This window comes from Periplaneta americana, chromosome 16, assembly GCF_040183065.1.
Source record: "Periplaneta americana isolate PAMFEO1 chromosome 16, P.americana_PAMFEO1_priV1, whole genome shotgun sequence".
Taxonomy (NCBI): domain Eukaryota; kingdom Metazoa; phylum Arthropoda; class Insecta; order Blattodea; family Blattidae; genus Periplaneta; species Periplaneta americana.
Genome location: NC_091132.1, coordinates 45,217,680 through 45,232,786, shown reverse-complemented (window position 1 = coordinate 45,232,786; position 15,107 = coordinate 45,217,680). Strand labels below are relative to the sequence as shown.

Sequence of the window (15,107 nt, the reverse complement as noted above, 5' to 3'; positions counted from 1 at the left end):
TTCTTGTTACTGGTTTTTGTTAAAAAATAAAACGTGTTTATATTTTATGTCTGTGTTTTACTTAACAGAACCTCACCTACAACGTAGACTATATGCTTTTAACTAATCTAATGAGCAGTGGAATTTTAAATAACAGCCGTTGCATTCTCTCTGTTATTATAATTCTAAGGAATCATTTAACGTACTTTGAGAATGTTATTCAGAGACAATGAACGTAACATTACAATAGTCCAAAGATATTAAAATGAGAATGAAATGAATGAAAAGAGAGAAAATTAGCCCCACAACCACTTCTTCCATGAATAAATTTCCTTTCCATTTATGTACAGATGTACAAATCCACTGTACAGATGTTTCAGTAGCATTCAAAACACATCTAGCAATGGAATTTGTGGTTATTTAAACCGATTGGTTACTATTTGCAGAAAATTTATTGGAAATCCTAGTAATTGTTTGAAACTGTGAAGGGTTTCTTCGAGTACTTCACATACCGACGAAATTACTGTCTCGTTGTTCCCCAGTACCTCCATCATCATCATCATCATCATCATCATCATCATCATCATCTTCCTAACAAGTGATAATCCTAGGACTGTTCCGGTCTACAAATGTTTTCCCGCCATCTCTTCACAGGGCGACCAGTGATCTTTTCCCTGTTGGTCTGTAGTTCAAGATCACTCGAGGAATCCTTGTTCTAGGCATATGCTCGACATGGTGAAGCTAGTTGTCTTGATATTGATGAATATACTGCAGTACAGATTCCATTCCCAGTCCTTGTAGGATGTTTTCATTTCTTTTATGATCCCATTTAGTGTATCCTGCTGTTCGGCGCATAAACTTAATTTCACTGGTAGTAATTCTATTTTCATCACTTTTTCGTTAATTATTTATATAACGAGTGACGAATTTATTTTAGAAATGTCTTTTAAATAATGCGAGTTCATTAACAACAAACTGACAACGACAACATTATTACCAGAATAGAAAATATACTAGTACTTTAAGGATAATAAGTCTGTAGCTTATCTTGGTGACACGCTGTTATTTGGTAGCTGTTCAATTTTACAATGTCAGAGTGTTAAACACTACTTCTAATATAAAAAATATTCTCGTACATCCTCTTGTTTTTTTGGTTCATAAATATCGAGTAGGCTATATGGGTTATGTATATAAATGAATATCAAATAAAGTAGACTACAGTATTAGCGTATATAAAGCACAAATTTTATTTCGTTACTTCAACTCGAGTACACAATTTTCAAGCAATTACTGGGATTCCTTTAAATATCATCTTAGTTTTTTATCATCGTATAACCTACTCTACCTAATCTACTCCACCTAACCAAATCTACCCTAACATACTAAAGCGTAAAATTAATCCTGCACATCTTTTTGAAGCCAATGTGAACTAAAACAACCGACAATTATCTACATCAGTGGTTCCCAAACTTATTGAAGATGTGACCAACTTTAAGTGATACTTCTGTATGCGACCCCCACTACCGAACTGGTAGGTTACTTAATCCCTAGATCATATATGTAACACATAACTCATCGCTATGTTAAAATCGGCAGCACTTTGAAGAGAACAACCGCCAGGATCGCCACCCGTCCACCGTAAACGAACACGAGATGGCAGTACAGTCGCTAATGCAATTCAAATGGGAATTATGACGTGACTCCTTATGTAACACTAGATAGCAGCGTAGTAAACCTGACAAAAGTAAACCTCAAAGCCTGTAAGGCCGACCAATCTGGGTATATATGATCTAGGCTTAATCCCATTCGAAAAATATAAATCCCTGTAAAACTGAAAACAATTACCATTTTACTGTTTACTGAAATAATGTGTGCGTGCGTGTGTATCTAATGCCTACCCACTTCACTTGACTGAAAATTATTGGATGCCAGCAAAGAACGAGCAAAATAGAAGAATGTAGTTCAACAATAACACAAAATATGTCTACCGCTGTGGACTAGCGGTTAGCACGTCTTATCAATTTACCGTCAGAGTTCTTTGACCAGGATGAGCCGTAGGAGGCTGGTCTACGCTACACCCGCGAAGAGATGAGATGGTGATGGAGATTTCTTGCGATGCTACAGGGGAACCGGAACTCCAGGAGAAAACTCCAGTGTTACTTGGACCACGAGCTTGCCCAACACAAGTTATATATCGGAAGTGTTCCGGGGATGGAACGCGGATCTGTAAGTCCAGCGCTCTAGTCAATAACCATCATGGGGGCTTGATATTTTAAAAATTAAAATAATAAAACCTTGCAACATTATGCAATATCGCGGAAAACGATCCGTGTACTATACATGCAAAACACTATTTTTTAATTTAATTTTACTTTCTTGATATTGGATAAATCAAGAGAAACGCAAAACGGAGTAAATATCGTTGTCACTTGTTACTGAGCTTTATTTTTTACATTGTTTACGGTGGAGATGGAGGTAATAATAAACTCTGCACAAAACATTAAAACCCCTGAAAATTCCTCTGATCATCGACGGTAGATTTTTCCTCCAAGAACGCTGTCTGAAAACCAATATAATATTAATTATTTCAAATTTAAGACGTAGCTAAATAGCTTTCTCGCACCTGAAAACTTTAGATTCGCCCCAAATTCATCAAAATCGCTCGTTTCATTTCAGGTAAGGTATTTATTTAAATAAATGTCAAACATTGACAGACATTGAAACTCCTAACAGGAATCCTAGCCAAAAGACTGGCAGAGAAGCTAGACCCAATACTACCAAAAGAACAATTCGGCTTCAGGAGGGCACGATCCACGACCATGGCAGTAGGAAACCTGATAGACCAAATAAAGCAAGCGACAGGGAAACCCAAAGGAAAACTATATGTGGTCTTCGTTGACTACTCAAAAGCCTTTGACCTGGTCAACAGAAGAATACTAGTAGACAAACTGGAGGACCTAATTGGCAAAACAAGTACGACAACCCTGATATCAAATATCTTAGCAGAAAACTACATCCAGATAGATGACGGCGTAGGCACGTCCGACTGGCTACCGCAGACTAACAGCAATCCCAAGGAGACCCGCTCAGCTCGATACTGTTTAATGTCCTAACACATGATGTCACGAAAGGAATGGAAGGACATGGCCATCGCAGCGACAGACTTAGACAATATACAATCAGCACTAGAGACGCTAAGCAAATGGGCGGAACAAAAGACATCAAGATAAACGAAGAGAAGACGGAACTGGTAGTGTTCAGGAAAGGAGGAAGACTCACCGAAGAAGAAAATGTAAAATGCAATGGCAAACAACTCAAAAGGACAAGCGATTTTAAATATCTAGGAATCACAATTCAGACGACTGGGAAAAGTTTCAGGCTACGCATAAGATCGAGAGTAATGGCGGCCACAAGAGCCATGAATGAAATTAGGAACATCACACAATTATTGATCAGCACAGCTATGGACCTGTTCCGGATAAAGATATTACCCGTCCTGACATATGGCCTAGAATCAGTGGGAGAATACCTCACATACAAACAGATGGAAGAACTAGAGCTGGTGAAAGCTAGGTATTTGAAGAGAACTCTAGAACTACCACAGAACGCAAGATCGAGACTAGAGTATGAACTAACCAGAGAGACCGTTTTTGATAGAGGACCTAAGGTGCGAAATAATGCTCCTAGCGAACGACGCCTACAAACGGCTCCTACAAGATCTGCACGAGAAGAAAATCAGCATACCGGAGGAATTCTACGCAACGTCTGCGATGTAAGATAGGACATGGACGGAAGCTAATCATGACATGAGACACGTAACGATAAGATTGGCAACCCATGGCTTCCACCACAAGGTGTGCGGTAACAAGACTTACCACGAACCAAATGATAAGTGTGTGTGTTTTATGCTCAGAACTATGTGACAGATATCATATTATCAAGTGTAAGAAGAGACAGAAATCCATCGCAGCTTATAGTGAAGACAAATAATGTTTCTTACCCCATGCACGGTGTGTGCGCATTTCAACTTATTATTAAATAAATGTCAAATACTGTGGCAAGAGTCATTAATATGTACAGTAGTAGCGAAAAAGCCGGACCGACCCTTGTAGCTGATGTCAGAGCCTTGTTCACTCAAGAGTACGATAGACTGGTAACTAAGACTTTCGTGGTTCGAATCCTGCCTGCGAAGGAAACTTTTTTTTTCTTTATTCATTCACAATACTTTTCGATTGCAGTGATATTTTACTACTTAATTAACTTATTATTTCCAGAACGTCAATTTTACCAGCTATCGAAAAGTCATAAGATAAATTTTTACCTTGGATTTGAAAGGTTTATAGGTTCGGCAGCCCTTGACTTCAGACGGCAGAGAGTTCCAGTGACGAGAAGTAGCAACAGTGAAGGATGTGGAATGGACCTAAAGAGATGGTGTGAAATGGAATTTACAGCATAATATCGCGTTGTGATCGAGTATTAATATTATGATAATATAACAATGCTTGCAAATATTATTAAAAGTATTATACTTTGTAATGTCCTTAGCCATTTTTATCGAGTGATGGTCGATCATCCAGGTACTTGGTACTGAATTAAAGCAATTTCTAAAGCAAACTAAACATTATTAAATCTGAATTCTTTTACTAAGGGATACTATGACCGAGGTTTTGTAAAGAAAATGTCCAAAATATAACTTTTCCAGTTTTTGTATAAAATATTCCTTGGAAACTTAATAAGTTGTTAGTAAGCAGACGTTTTCTTCTTCGTCTTCTTTGAGTTTCAGGAGCGATTTTTATATAGACCTGCTCCATATGTCAGTACTTTATCTCTTTTCACAAATTTGCCTTTTTCTCGAAACTGCATTCAGTTTTCTCAAAAATCAATAAAAATATTCGTACGTGTCCATGCACATATTATCTGAGATCTAATGTTGGGACATTTAAGTACCGGTATCTTCGAAATTGTGAGCTAAAAATATTATTGTGTAAATAAAAATTAAGAATAAATATCTGATTTTCAAAAATGTATTCTACCCAAACTAAACTAGATATCACGAATTTCTCAACGTTAAAAAATTTCACGTGAATCTGAGTCCATGTGAAAAATATCTGTGTTTGAATGTAATGAGCATAGAACATTCTGACTACATCACTAATTTGCATAATTAAAATAAAATTAACTTCGAAACTAGAAGTTCCATTGAGCTCAAAATTTGCACATATCTTGTTGTTAATGCATCTAACAACAAACAGTTCAAAATTAAATAAATCGGTTTAAAAAATTAAAAAATTTCAAAACTTAGTTCTAGTGTCCATTAAAAAATACAGTGGACTCTTCTAAGTTCGGCTAAACAGAATTGAAATTTCAGCCCATTAAGGGTAGTGGGTGTGGCATTTGAAATGAATACAAATTCTTATTTTAAAGGCATATTGGTTCCGTTAAGTACAATGTTAATTGATAAAAGAGTTCTATTCAGTCAATACTTAACATAAAAACACAATAAAACATTTATAACAACATTTAAACAAGTTTAAAAACAAACGTTTTCGCCAATTTTGATTGGCATCTTCAGGTCGTGTATGTCGAATAGAACATGTTATGATAAGTGAACACTTGGTATATAAGGTTAAAAACAGAAGCTAAAAATGTAATATACTTAAAAACAGAGAATAAAACTAGCAAAAAGCCACCACGATGTATGTAGAAGCACTTGGAACATACACGCCCCTTTCAACATAGTGCTTCTACATACATCGTGGTGGCGTTTTGCTAGTTTTATTCTCTGTTTTTAAGTATATTATATCTTTAACTTCTGTTTTTAACCTTATATACCAAATGTTCACTTATCATAACATGTTCTATTCGACATACACGACCTGAAGATGCCAATCAAAATTGGCGAAAACGTTTGTTTTTAAACTTGTTTAAATGTTGTTATAACATGTTTTGTTGTGTTTTTATGTTAAGTATTGACTGAATAGAACTCTTTTATCAATCAAATTCTTATTTGTTAGCCATCAACGAATACAGTACTGTACTTGCATTTCTTGCCCGCCCCGAGACTTGTGTATGCGCTTCTAGTACCACAGTGGGTTTCGACAGTTCCGTCTCGCAAACGGCACAATTCTCAAATAAAAAAAATGTTATGTTTTATTTAACGACGCTCGCAACTGCAGAGATTATATCAGCGTCGTCAGATGTGCCGGAATTTTGTCCCGCAGGAGTTCTTTTACATGCCAGTAAATCTAATGACATGAGCCTGTCGCATTTAAGCACACTTAAATGCCATCGACCTGGCCCGGGATCGAACCTGCAACCTTGGGCATAGAAGGCCAGCGCTATACCAACTCGCCAACCAGGTCGACTATTCTCAAATATAAAAAGAAGAGTTCATTAATTTAAAATGAGTGATTAAATACGGATGTCCTAATCAATAAAATATTCTGTTTTCCTTTAACAAAAGTGTCACTACAAGACACAGAACCAATTCACATTCAAATGGCAAACCCAATTCTTAGTGCCCGTATAGGGGCGTGTCTAATTCTCCTACGTAAGCAGTCGAACTATAGGATGTCGAACTTGTTTTCTGTCGAACTTAAGAGCTTCCACTGTAATATACATTGGTTGAATAAAATAGTTTTAAATTACTTTAGATTCTTAAAATGCAGACGCTGTAACAGTGGTATAGTTCCTTCTTCAGTACTCAACCAGTAGTTTAAAGATAAGGAAATAGTCTATATAACATGCGTGAATCCTTTTCAATTGATTTTATCGTGTGAGTATCTTGGCACAGGTTTCCACGTGCGTGCTGCGTTAGTGACTGCTCAATTGAATCCGTGGGTTTCATGCAAAGGCATTCTGATACCGGAAGCAGAGTGTATGGTTCTAACAATGAAAGTATTGAAGGTTATTCTCTTGTAGTTAATTAAATACAATTTAGAAAGTGGACTAATATATCGGAATGTGACAATACTAGAGATGTACTGTACGTTATTTTAAACTAAATGTGTATTATTCACGCACCACAAGCTGGTTGTGCTATATAATGTAAGATCTCCGTTACATTTCTCACTGACTTCCTTGCAGCTCACAGCAAAACATCATAATGGCGCTCCTCAAAGTGAGTATAAGAAGGTGAAAGTGGTGAGTTAGGAGTTGAAAAATTTATTCAAGTTTTGAGGTATAAGCGATTGAAAATTATTTATTTCGTTGTTATACGAAGTATTAAAATAAAATGCTGCAATTGTGCAAAAATGCATTTTGGATTCTTACGGAAATACAGTTTTACTATAAATAGAATCCCTTTGAACACACTATTATTTGCGGATAATCAAGTGGTATTAGCCAAAACGGAGGATGATTCACAAAGAGTCGTATTTTCACCGAGTAATGTTGCAAAGAAATATAACCTAAAGATGTCCATAAAAAAACAAAAATATCGGCATTTCAAGGGAAACACCCCATCAGAACGAAGATTGCAATAGATAATAAGATACTCGAACAAACCAACTCCTTCAATTACCTGAGTTTTAACCTTTCATTTATAACATCAAGTGATGCAGAGAATAAAATTCTGAAGTTCCAAAAGATGATAGGAACAATTAAACGCACATTACTTTAAAAGGCTACAGTGGACACGATATTAAAATTTTATGAAACATTAGCTGTACCAATTTTGTTGTATGGTGCGGAAACGTGGACCCTCAATAAAAGACAGGAAAGAAGACTAGAAGCCGCTGAGATGCGTATCCTTAGACCTTTAACACGACACACACTGTTAGATCATATTCGAAATGAAGATATCCGTAAACGATTAAACGTTGAATGCATAACAGACAAAATCAAGAATTATAGATTGAATTGGTTAAGACACTTTGAAGGAATGGACGACGGACGACTACCAATAAGAATGTGGACATATGTATAAACCAGTAGGACGAAGAACACCTGGAAGACCGAGAAAACGATGGAGAGATCAGATAAGTCCTGGAGACGGAACGGGTCATTAGGGCCAAAGGTTGAAGTTTATGATGATGACGGAAATACAGTAGGAACTTTCATCCTTTCTGAAGACTGTTTTCAAGTCACTCCGTCTGCTTATTTAAACTCGATTTTTCCTAAGCTATAGATCAGATTATGTTTATATTCAGCACCTACTAGTTAGTTAATATTGAATAAATTAATACATCTATTATCTTTTCGCTGTAAGAAAAATCCTAATGTAAACAATAGTACGTGACTGAAGTGAGGCTTCATTGACCGCTTTTTGGCGCTATAGATTCTCAGTACGTGTTCCCGCCTACTGTTGTACATTCTGTTTCATGTCAAACATTTCCCGTTATTCTTCAAGTAGGCCTAACCTCACTACTATGCATTCGTTTGCTTAGGAAACATTTACTTTGTAATTACTGCAATTAAATGATTTTTAAGTCTTATGTCTTCACAATGGACAGTTGAGGATACAGAAGAAATACTTGAGTATCACGTGCTAACGTGAACAACTACGAGTTCAAGTGACACCAGCTTGTTACAAGAACAGACTACTTCGGTATTACTGTTGGTATTCATCCGCGTTCATAGTACATAACAAAATATAAAAGTAGCTTTTCTTTTACATAGCGTTTTATATATGAGTGAAGTTAAATGTTTCATCGTAATTAACAACTAGAATTCAATTTTTTATTTTCAAATAATATAAGATTATGGTTTCCAAATACGAACTATATTTTCCTGCGTCATGTTAGTGTTTCGGCTGGGAGCCAATCACGGGTATGACAGCAACGTGCTTATGTTTACATTAGGATTTTTCTTACTGCGAAAACAGTATATGTGGAATGTAGTTATGTTTATTAGAAGTTAATAGCTCTTAATTTGTAACAATAAAACAAGAGCAAATATAGGAATAATGCAATTTAGCATAAGCCATATTACAACATATGAAGACCAAACATTCTAAATGTGGTCAGTGCCAATTTTCCAAATTTTATTTTATTCAGTCTAAGGGAGGAACATCCATATGAGAATATCATACTAAATTGTCTTTGTCGTAACTCAATTGTAAGTGAATCATTCTTGCGCCAAAAGACGGTGTTGTAGGTATCTCAACATGCATTTCGCAGCGTGTTTTTCATCAATCTCTCAGAAAATTGTTTTTGGCACTTAGTACATTTATAATTTTAGGTTCTAATTGGTAAAATGTAAAGACTAATGGAGCAATAATAACATAATAGGGCAAATGATAATCAGTTAATAATAATTGAAACAAAAACAAACCACCGAAATGAAAAGACGTCCACGAAGGTATTAACGATAATGGCTAGAAAGTAATGAATTCAGCACAATAGCAATCACATGGACAAAAACATGGTCTTGAATGTTATAGGAGATAAGAAGAAAATAAATGCTAATTTAATGCAAAACTATAGTGATTATACAGAGTCTCTCGAAAGTGATGGTAAATAATTTAAGATGTAAAGTGGAAACTGAAAAGCTCGAATAAACAATGGTCCGCAAATTATCTGTTCATGCTATAATAATTACGGTTAATTTTCGGACCAATGAATATTGGAGTTTTTTGCTTGCGTTAGCTTTACTTTTCATCTGTAAATCATTGATCATCACTTTTCAAACACTTCGTATTTATTAATACATGACGTGAGATAGTTTGACCAATGAATAGTATAGCAGATAATACACAGAAAATCTTCCGGTTAAAGAAATTTATTATTCGCGTAATTACTGTAGGGCTCCAATGGAAGATATATTTAAACAAAATGTTCGAAGATAAATGCCTGAATTACTTTTCTTAATGTACGCAAAAATACCATTACAGAAACAGAATAAGAGAGAATCTTAGTTATCTTCTAAATATTAATTTTTTACAGAATTATGCGTTCAATTGAAAAATTTTTTGACAATAATTTCAGGCCTCAAAAATAATTACATGATTCACATTGAAAATTTAACATAATTCAATCCATTATGAAAGTGAAAGATGGAAAGTAAAACTACTTTTCTGTAAAAGAAATACTTATCAGTAGACGAACTCATAAATGTAATTTCATAAATTTCTTCTCATCACAAACAATTGGAAATGGAGACAATCCACAGAACTAACCGGAGATCATTCTTGTAAATTTAATACCTTCTTTCCACATTACTGAAAATTCTCCCCGTGACAAGAATTTGCATGAAAATGTCCATCGTAGAGTATAGTTAAGCTTACATGTGAATTTTACTATATTCTTCCATAAAAAAAGTAATATTCTTAGGGTCTAATATAAAATTTATTTGTAAATAGGCATATGTACATTTAAATACTTACATCGATTACAAGACTGAGTTAGGTAAATAATAAAACATTGAAACCGATTATAGCATAGTAGAATTATTCATGTATATATATGTTTTTACAAAAATAATAACATTTAGTGATAAAATATATGTTTTTGGCCAATTTTGTAATAGTGTTCATTAAAATTGATAAAATACATTAAAATTGAAGAGAATGTATAATAGTTGTATGAGCACTATGTCTGTTGAGTTTCTTTATTTATCACACAGGTTTCGGGGATTGCAACCCCATCATCAGAAATGTCAAAGCTGCAACGGAAATATTTACAATTACTAACTGAAATAGTTACTTATCATATCTCAAAATTTGAGAAGTTTTAAAAGAGTTTAAAAATTGTTATGAAATTACAGGAATTTACAATATCATTTGTTGAATTTAAAATGTTTAAAATAAAAAATGAAATTGTGTTAAGTTAAAACAACAAAAATTATATTATATCTTTTGTGTAGCTATACTAAAATGTTAACCGTATTTTAAACATAGACTATATTAATTATATAATTCTCTTAGATTGAACTTGAAGGTACGAAAGTTTAAGATTTCATACAAAGACTGTTACTTGAAATAACATTTACTTAATTGTACTAAGTGTTGTTCTTTAGCTAGGATCGTAAATTATTTTTAGTGCAATGGAGGAAACGAAATTTTTTCTATTTATTTTAGTTACAATAAATGTATTAATTCGTTTGGTACATTTTGAAAGAGAGACGAAATTAGTAATTAAAATTGGAATATTATTCATGTCATAATAAAGAAATAAATTAAGAAAAGATAAGTAAAACACACAATGTTAAAATAAATGCCATCTTTATAACGCCGATTCCGTTTTTTAGTTCTCGGTTGTCATAGCAACACTGGCTGCTGCAGTTCTTGCCCAGGATCATCATCACCATCTGCCTGCTGTAGAGCACCACGTAGAAGAATATCACCATGTGAGTTTCTAATATTACAAACATATACAACAGGTACAATATAAATGTTAAAATACAGTATTTATAGTATTACTCCTCAACTAATGCAACAAAGAAAAAACAATTGCGGTGCACGACTCTGTACTTCATTTATCTGTGTTCCGAGGTAATGTCTGTATTACAAGACAGTTGAAAATCTGAAAAAGAAGCCCGGGGATTTGAGGTAATCTCTATGATAAAGGTTACGTGCAAGATATTCAAACAAACAAATAAACAAACAAACAAACAAACAAACAAAGAAACAAATAAAGGAATAATTAAAAATAAATAAATAAATAAATAAATAAATAAATAAATAAATAAATAAATAAATAAATAAGGAAATAGATAAATAAATAGGTAAGTAGGTAAGTAAATAAATAAATAAATAATAAATAAATAGGTAAATAGATGAGTAACTAAATAAATGAATAAGTAAATAAATAAATAAATTAAAAAATAAGTAAACAAAGAATTAGGCACCTAAGTAGATAAATAAATAAATGAATGAATAAATAAATAAATAAATAAATAAATAAATAAATAATTAATTAAATAAATAAAGCACAATTTGTTGCATGATTTAAGTGTGTCTAACGAACGGAATTAAATAAACTATGGATCACAGTTAATCCTCCAATAATAATGTATTAAAACAGCACGCAGTATTAACGGGACAAGTAAAGATCTTTTTGAGAGTCGTAGGCAATAATTATCTGGTGTACAATGTATTATAAGCACAATATTTCGTAAATATTGTTATTGCTATTTCTCCATCTGTATGTGAGTAATGTCAACCTGGTATTAACTTTGTATAATTCATTTATATATTGTAAATACATCTTTTTGGCGTTCATATCATAGTATAATTGAATAACATAAATTTTTAATGTATTGCAAACCCTTCCATGAATTATAATAAACTATTCTAAATAGGTTATATATTGTGTATACGAAGGGCCTCGATCACACTGTTTTGTTTATGGGATATGACGTAGGTCAAGGATGTAAAAACGCCTGAATTACGTGCTCATACTACAAGCAATACAAATCCTACAATGTTTCCATATCAGCAAGACAAAGTGCAATCATCCTTCTTAAGGAAATGTTGTGCGGGTTGTTGACAGGACGCAATGCAGGCGCTTTGACATTTCTGACGTAGGTATTTTTATGGCAATCGAAATCAAATGACGTTAGTGTAATTTCCCTTGAACAAAATCATTTCACGTTTTTTTCTATTGTTATACGTCAAATATAGGTAGATGTTACACATCAAAATGAATGTAGCTTGATTCGACACGCTGAGATCTAATGGTTATCATAATAGCCGTTGGGTTTTAAAAGGCGAAAAAAAATCCTTAATATAGTTTATATTTCGAGATGTAAGTCTGCTAGCCCGAAAATTGTTTCTTCATAACAAATCACAAATTATGTCCACACTGTAGTAAATAATATTGGATGTAGACAAGAAGTCAAGCTTAATTGTATTCGAATTATTACGTATTTTCTACAATATATATTTATAAAACATTGTAACCTACTTCCATATTAGTTTGGATAAGACTTATTGTTTTAAGAGATATCAAACCTAATTTGCATGTCGTCTAAAATAAGTTTCAGGTTCCCAACACTACACAATTCTTGTCGTTAGTTTTTCTTGTCAGCCTAGATTGACATCTCATTACAGAGCAACAACTTCTAGTGGTATTTCTTTCAATAGTATGTATTTACTTACAAATGGTTTTTAAGGAACCCGCAGGTTCATTGCAGCCCTCACATAAGCCAGCCATCGGTCCCTATCCTGTGCAGGATTAATCTAGTCTCTTTCATCATATCTCACATCCCTCAAATCCATTTTAATATTATCCTCCCATCTACGTCTCGGCATCCCCAAAGGTCTTTTTCCCTCCGGCCTTACAACTAACACTCTATACGCATTTCTGGATTCGCCCATACTTGCTACATGCCTTGCCCATCTCAAACGTATGGATTTAATGTTCCTAATCATGTCAGGTGAAGAATACAATATGTGCAGTTCTGCGTTGTGTAACTTTCTCCATTTTCCTGTAACTTCATCCCGTTTAGCCCAAATATTTTCCTAACAACATTATTTTCTTACATCCTTAATCTCTGTTACTCTCTCAAAGTGAGAGTCCAAGTCTCATAATCATACAGAACAACCGGTAATATAACTGTTTTATAAATTCTAACTTTCAGATTTTTTGACAACAGACTAGATGACAAAAGCTTCTCAACCGAGTGTGATTTATATTTGTTACTGTTGCTACAAGCTATTTGAAGTTTTCCACCTCTTCGAAGGATAAATCTCCAATTTTTACATTACTATTTCGTACAATATTCTGTTCACGGGGGGTTCGCTTTACTTGCTTCAAGTAAAATTCCCGTGTTTTCCCTAATCGTTTGTGGACTTTCGCCTAACATATTCATCTCATCCGCATAGACAAGAAGCTGATGTAATCCGCTCAATTCCAAACCCTCTCTGTTATCCTGAAATTCCCTAATGACATATTCTAGAGCGAAGTTAAAAAGTAAAAGTGATAGTGCATCTTCTTGCTTTAGCCCGCAGTGAATTGGGAACTAGTCTGTACAAAATCAATTTAATAATTCATTGATAATGTGAAGCTACATAAATAACTGAATATAATTACAGGCACACCCAAAGTACGAGTTCAAGTACGGAGTGAAGGATCCACACACTCACGACATCAAGGAACAGGCTGAGAAACGAGATGGTCACAAAGTCGAGGGCCACTACATGTTGGTGGAACCTGACGGAACTATCCGTACTGTACACTATACCGCTGACAAACACACCGGATTCCACGCTCACGTAGAGAGATCTGGACATGCCGTGCACCCTACACATCATTAGGAGAATATAGCATTAAGATCAAGACTTCTCAGTGCCGTTGAATTCACCAAGGAACTTGATTGAATTGTGAGAAAGAAATGGAAGTGCAAGGAAAACAGTTGTGTTGTTGGTACTACTATTCTATACCCTATTTGCTGTAGTTAATAGCTTTGATGTCCATCTTAAGTCTACGCTATTTTACTGAACAAACCGAGGTCGATTCGAGATTGAAATAGCACAAATTCTTCTAGTCTGTTGATATCAAAACGATATAATTTTGTTTCGAACATTCGATGAATTATGATTTTGTAAATACTGAGTTCGGTAGTTTGACTAAATATTGAATTTTAGGTGTAAACTTAAAATTCTATATTTGTTACAAGTTATAGTAGATATATCCATGAAAATTCAACTAATAAAATTCATAATGTGTAACACAATTTTATTGCTAAATAGAGGATATCTATTACTTTGCAAAATACATTTATCCCTTATCTTATTTCGTTCATTTATTTAGCAATGTATAAAAGATGTTTAAATAATGTGCGAATATTTTGTTAACTTTTATTCAAATAAAGTATTTAACTGTTTCAATTTTTTTCTAATATTACGTAATAAGAGAATGTCTTTCACAATCATCCTATTCACTCTATAACCATTTATGTTTCTGTGTTTACGTGATTCTCTTAATCTTGATGTAGAAGTTCTGTTTGAATAATTTAAACGAGTAATAGAGCGAAGAACACACCATCAAAGTTAAGGAGATACTTTATTTCAAAATAAATAATTTACTATACTAAAAGGACCTTTATTTGAATCGGTCGGAAGTAAAAGGTAGCTCTTCAAGGAAGAGAAAAATATGTTATCGTAATGAATATGTGTCGATTGGTTACTTTGTGACCTGTTCATCTCTTGAAGGTGTGCCCGATCTCTCCACATTAATCATGGTCGA

General features: G+C 33.9%; 1 protein-coding gene across 1 annotated transcript; it reads left to right on the top strand.

Annotated features, from left to right (window-relative positions):
- The first annotated feature begins 7,070 nt into the window (after positions 1–7,070).
- LOC138716202 (cuticle protein 19-like) lies at positions 7,071–14,697 on the top strand. Its single transcript, XM_069849038.1, has 3 exons — positions 7,071–7,099; positions 11,167–11,265; positions 13,955–14,697. Exons 1-3 carry the CDS (start codon positions 7,085–7,087, stop codon positions 14,174–14,176), a joined length of 336 nt encoding a protein of 111 aa, XP_069705139.1. The 5' UTR covers positions 7,071–7,084; the 3' UTR covers positions 14,177–14,697.
- The last annotated feature ends 410 nt before the right edge of the window (positions 14,698–15,107 follow it).

Coding starts and splice junctions, on each gene's coding strand:
- LOC138716202 (XM_069849038.1), top strand. Junction 11,266..13,954: donor ACGTAGAAGAATATCACCAT/GTGAGTTTCTAA, acceptor ATATAATTACAG/GCACACCCAAAGTACGAGTT.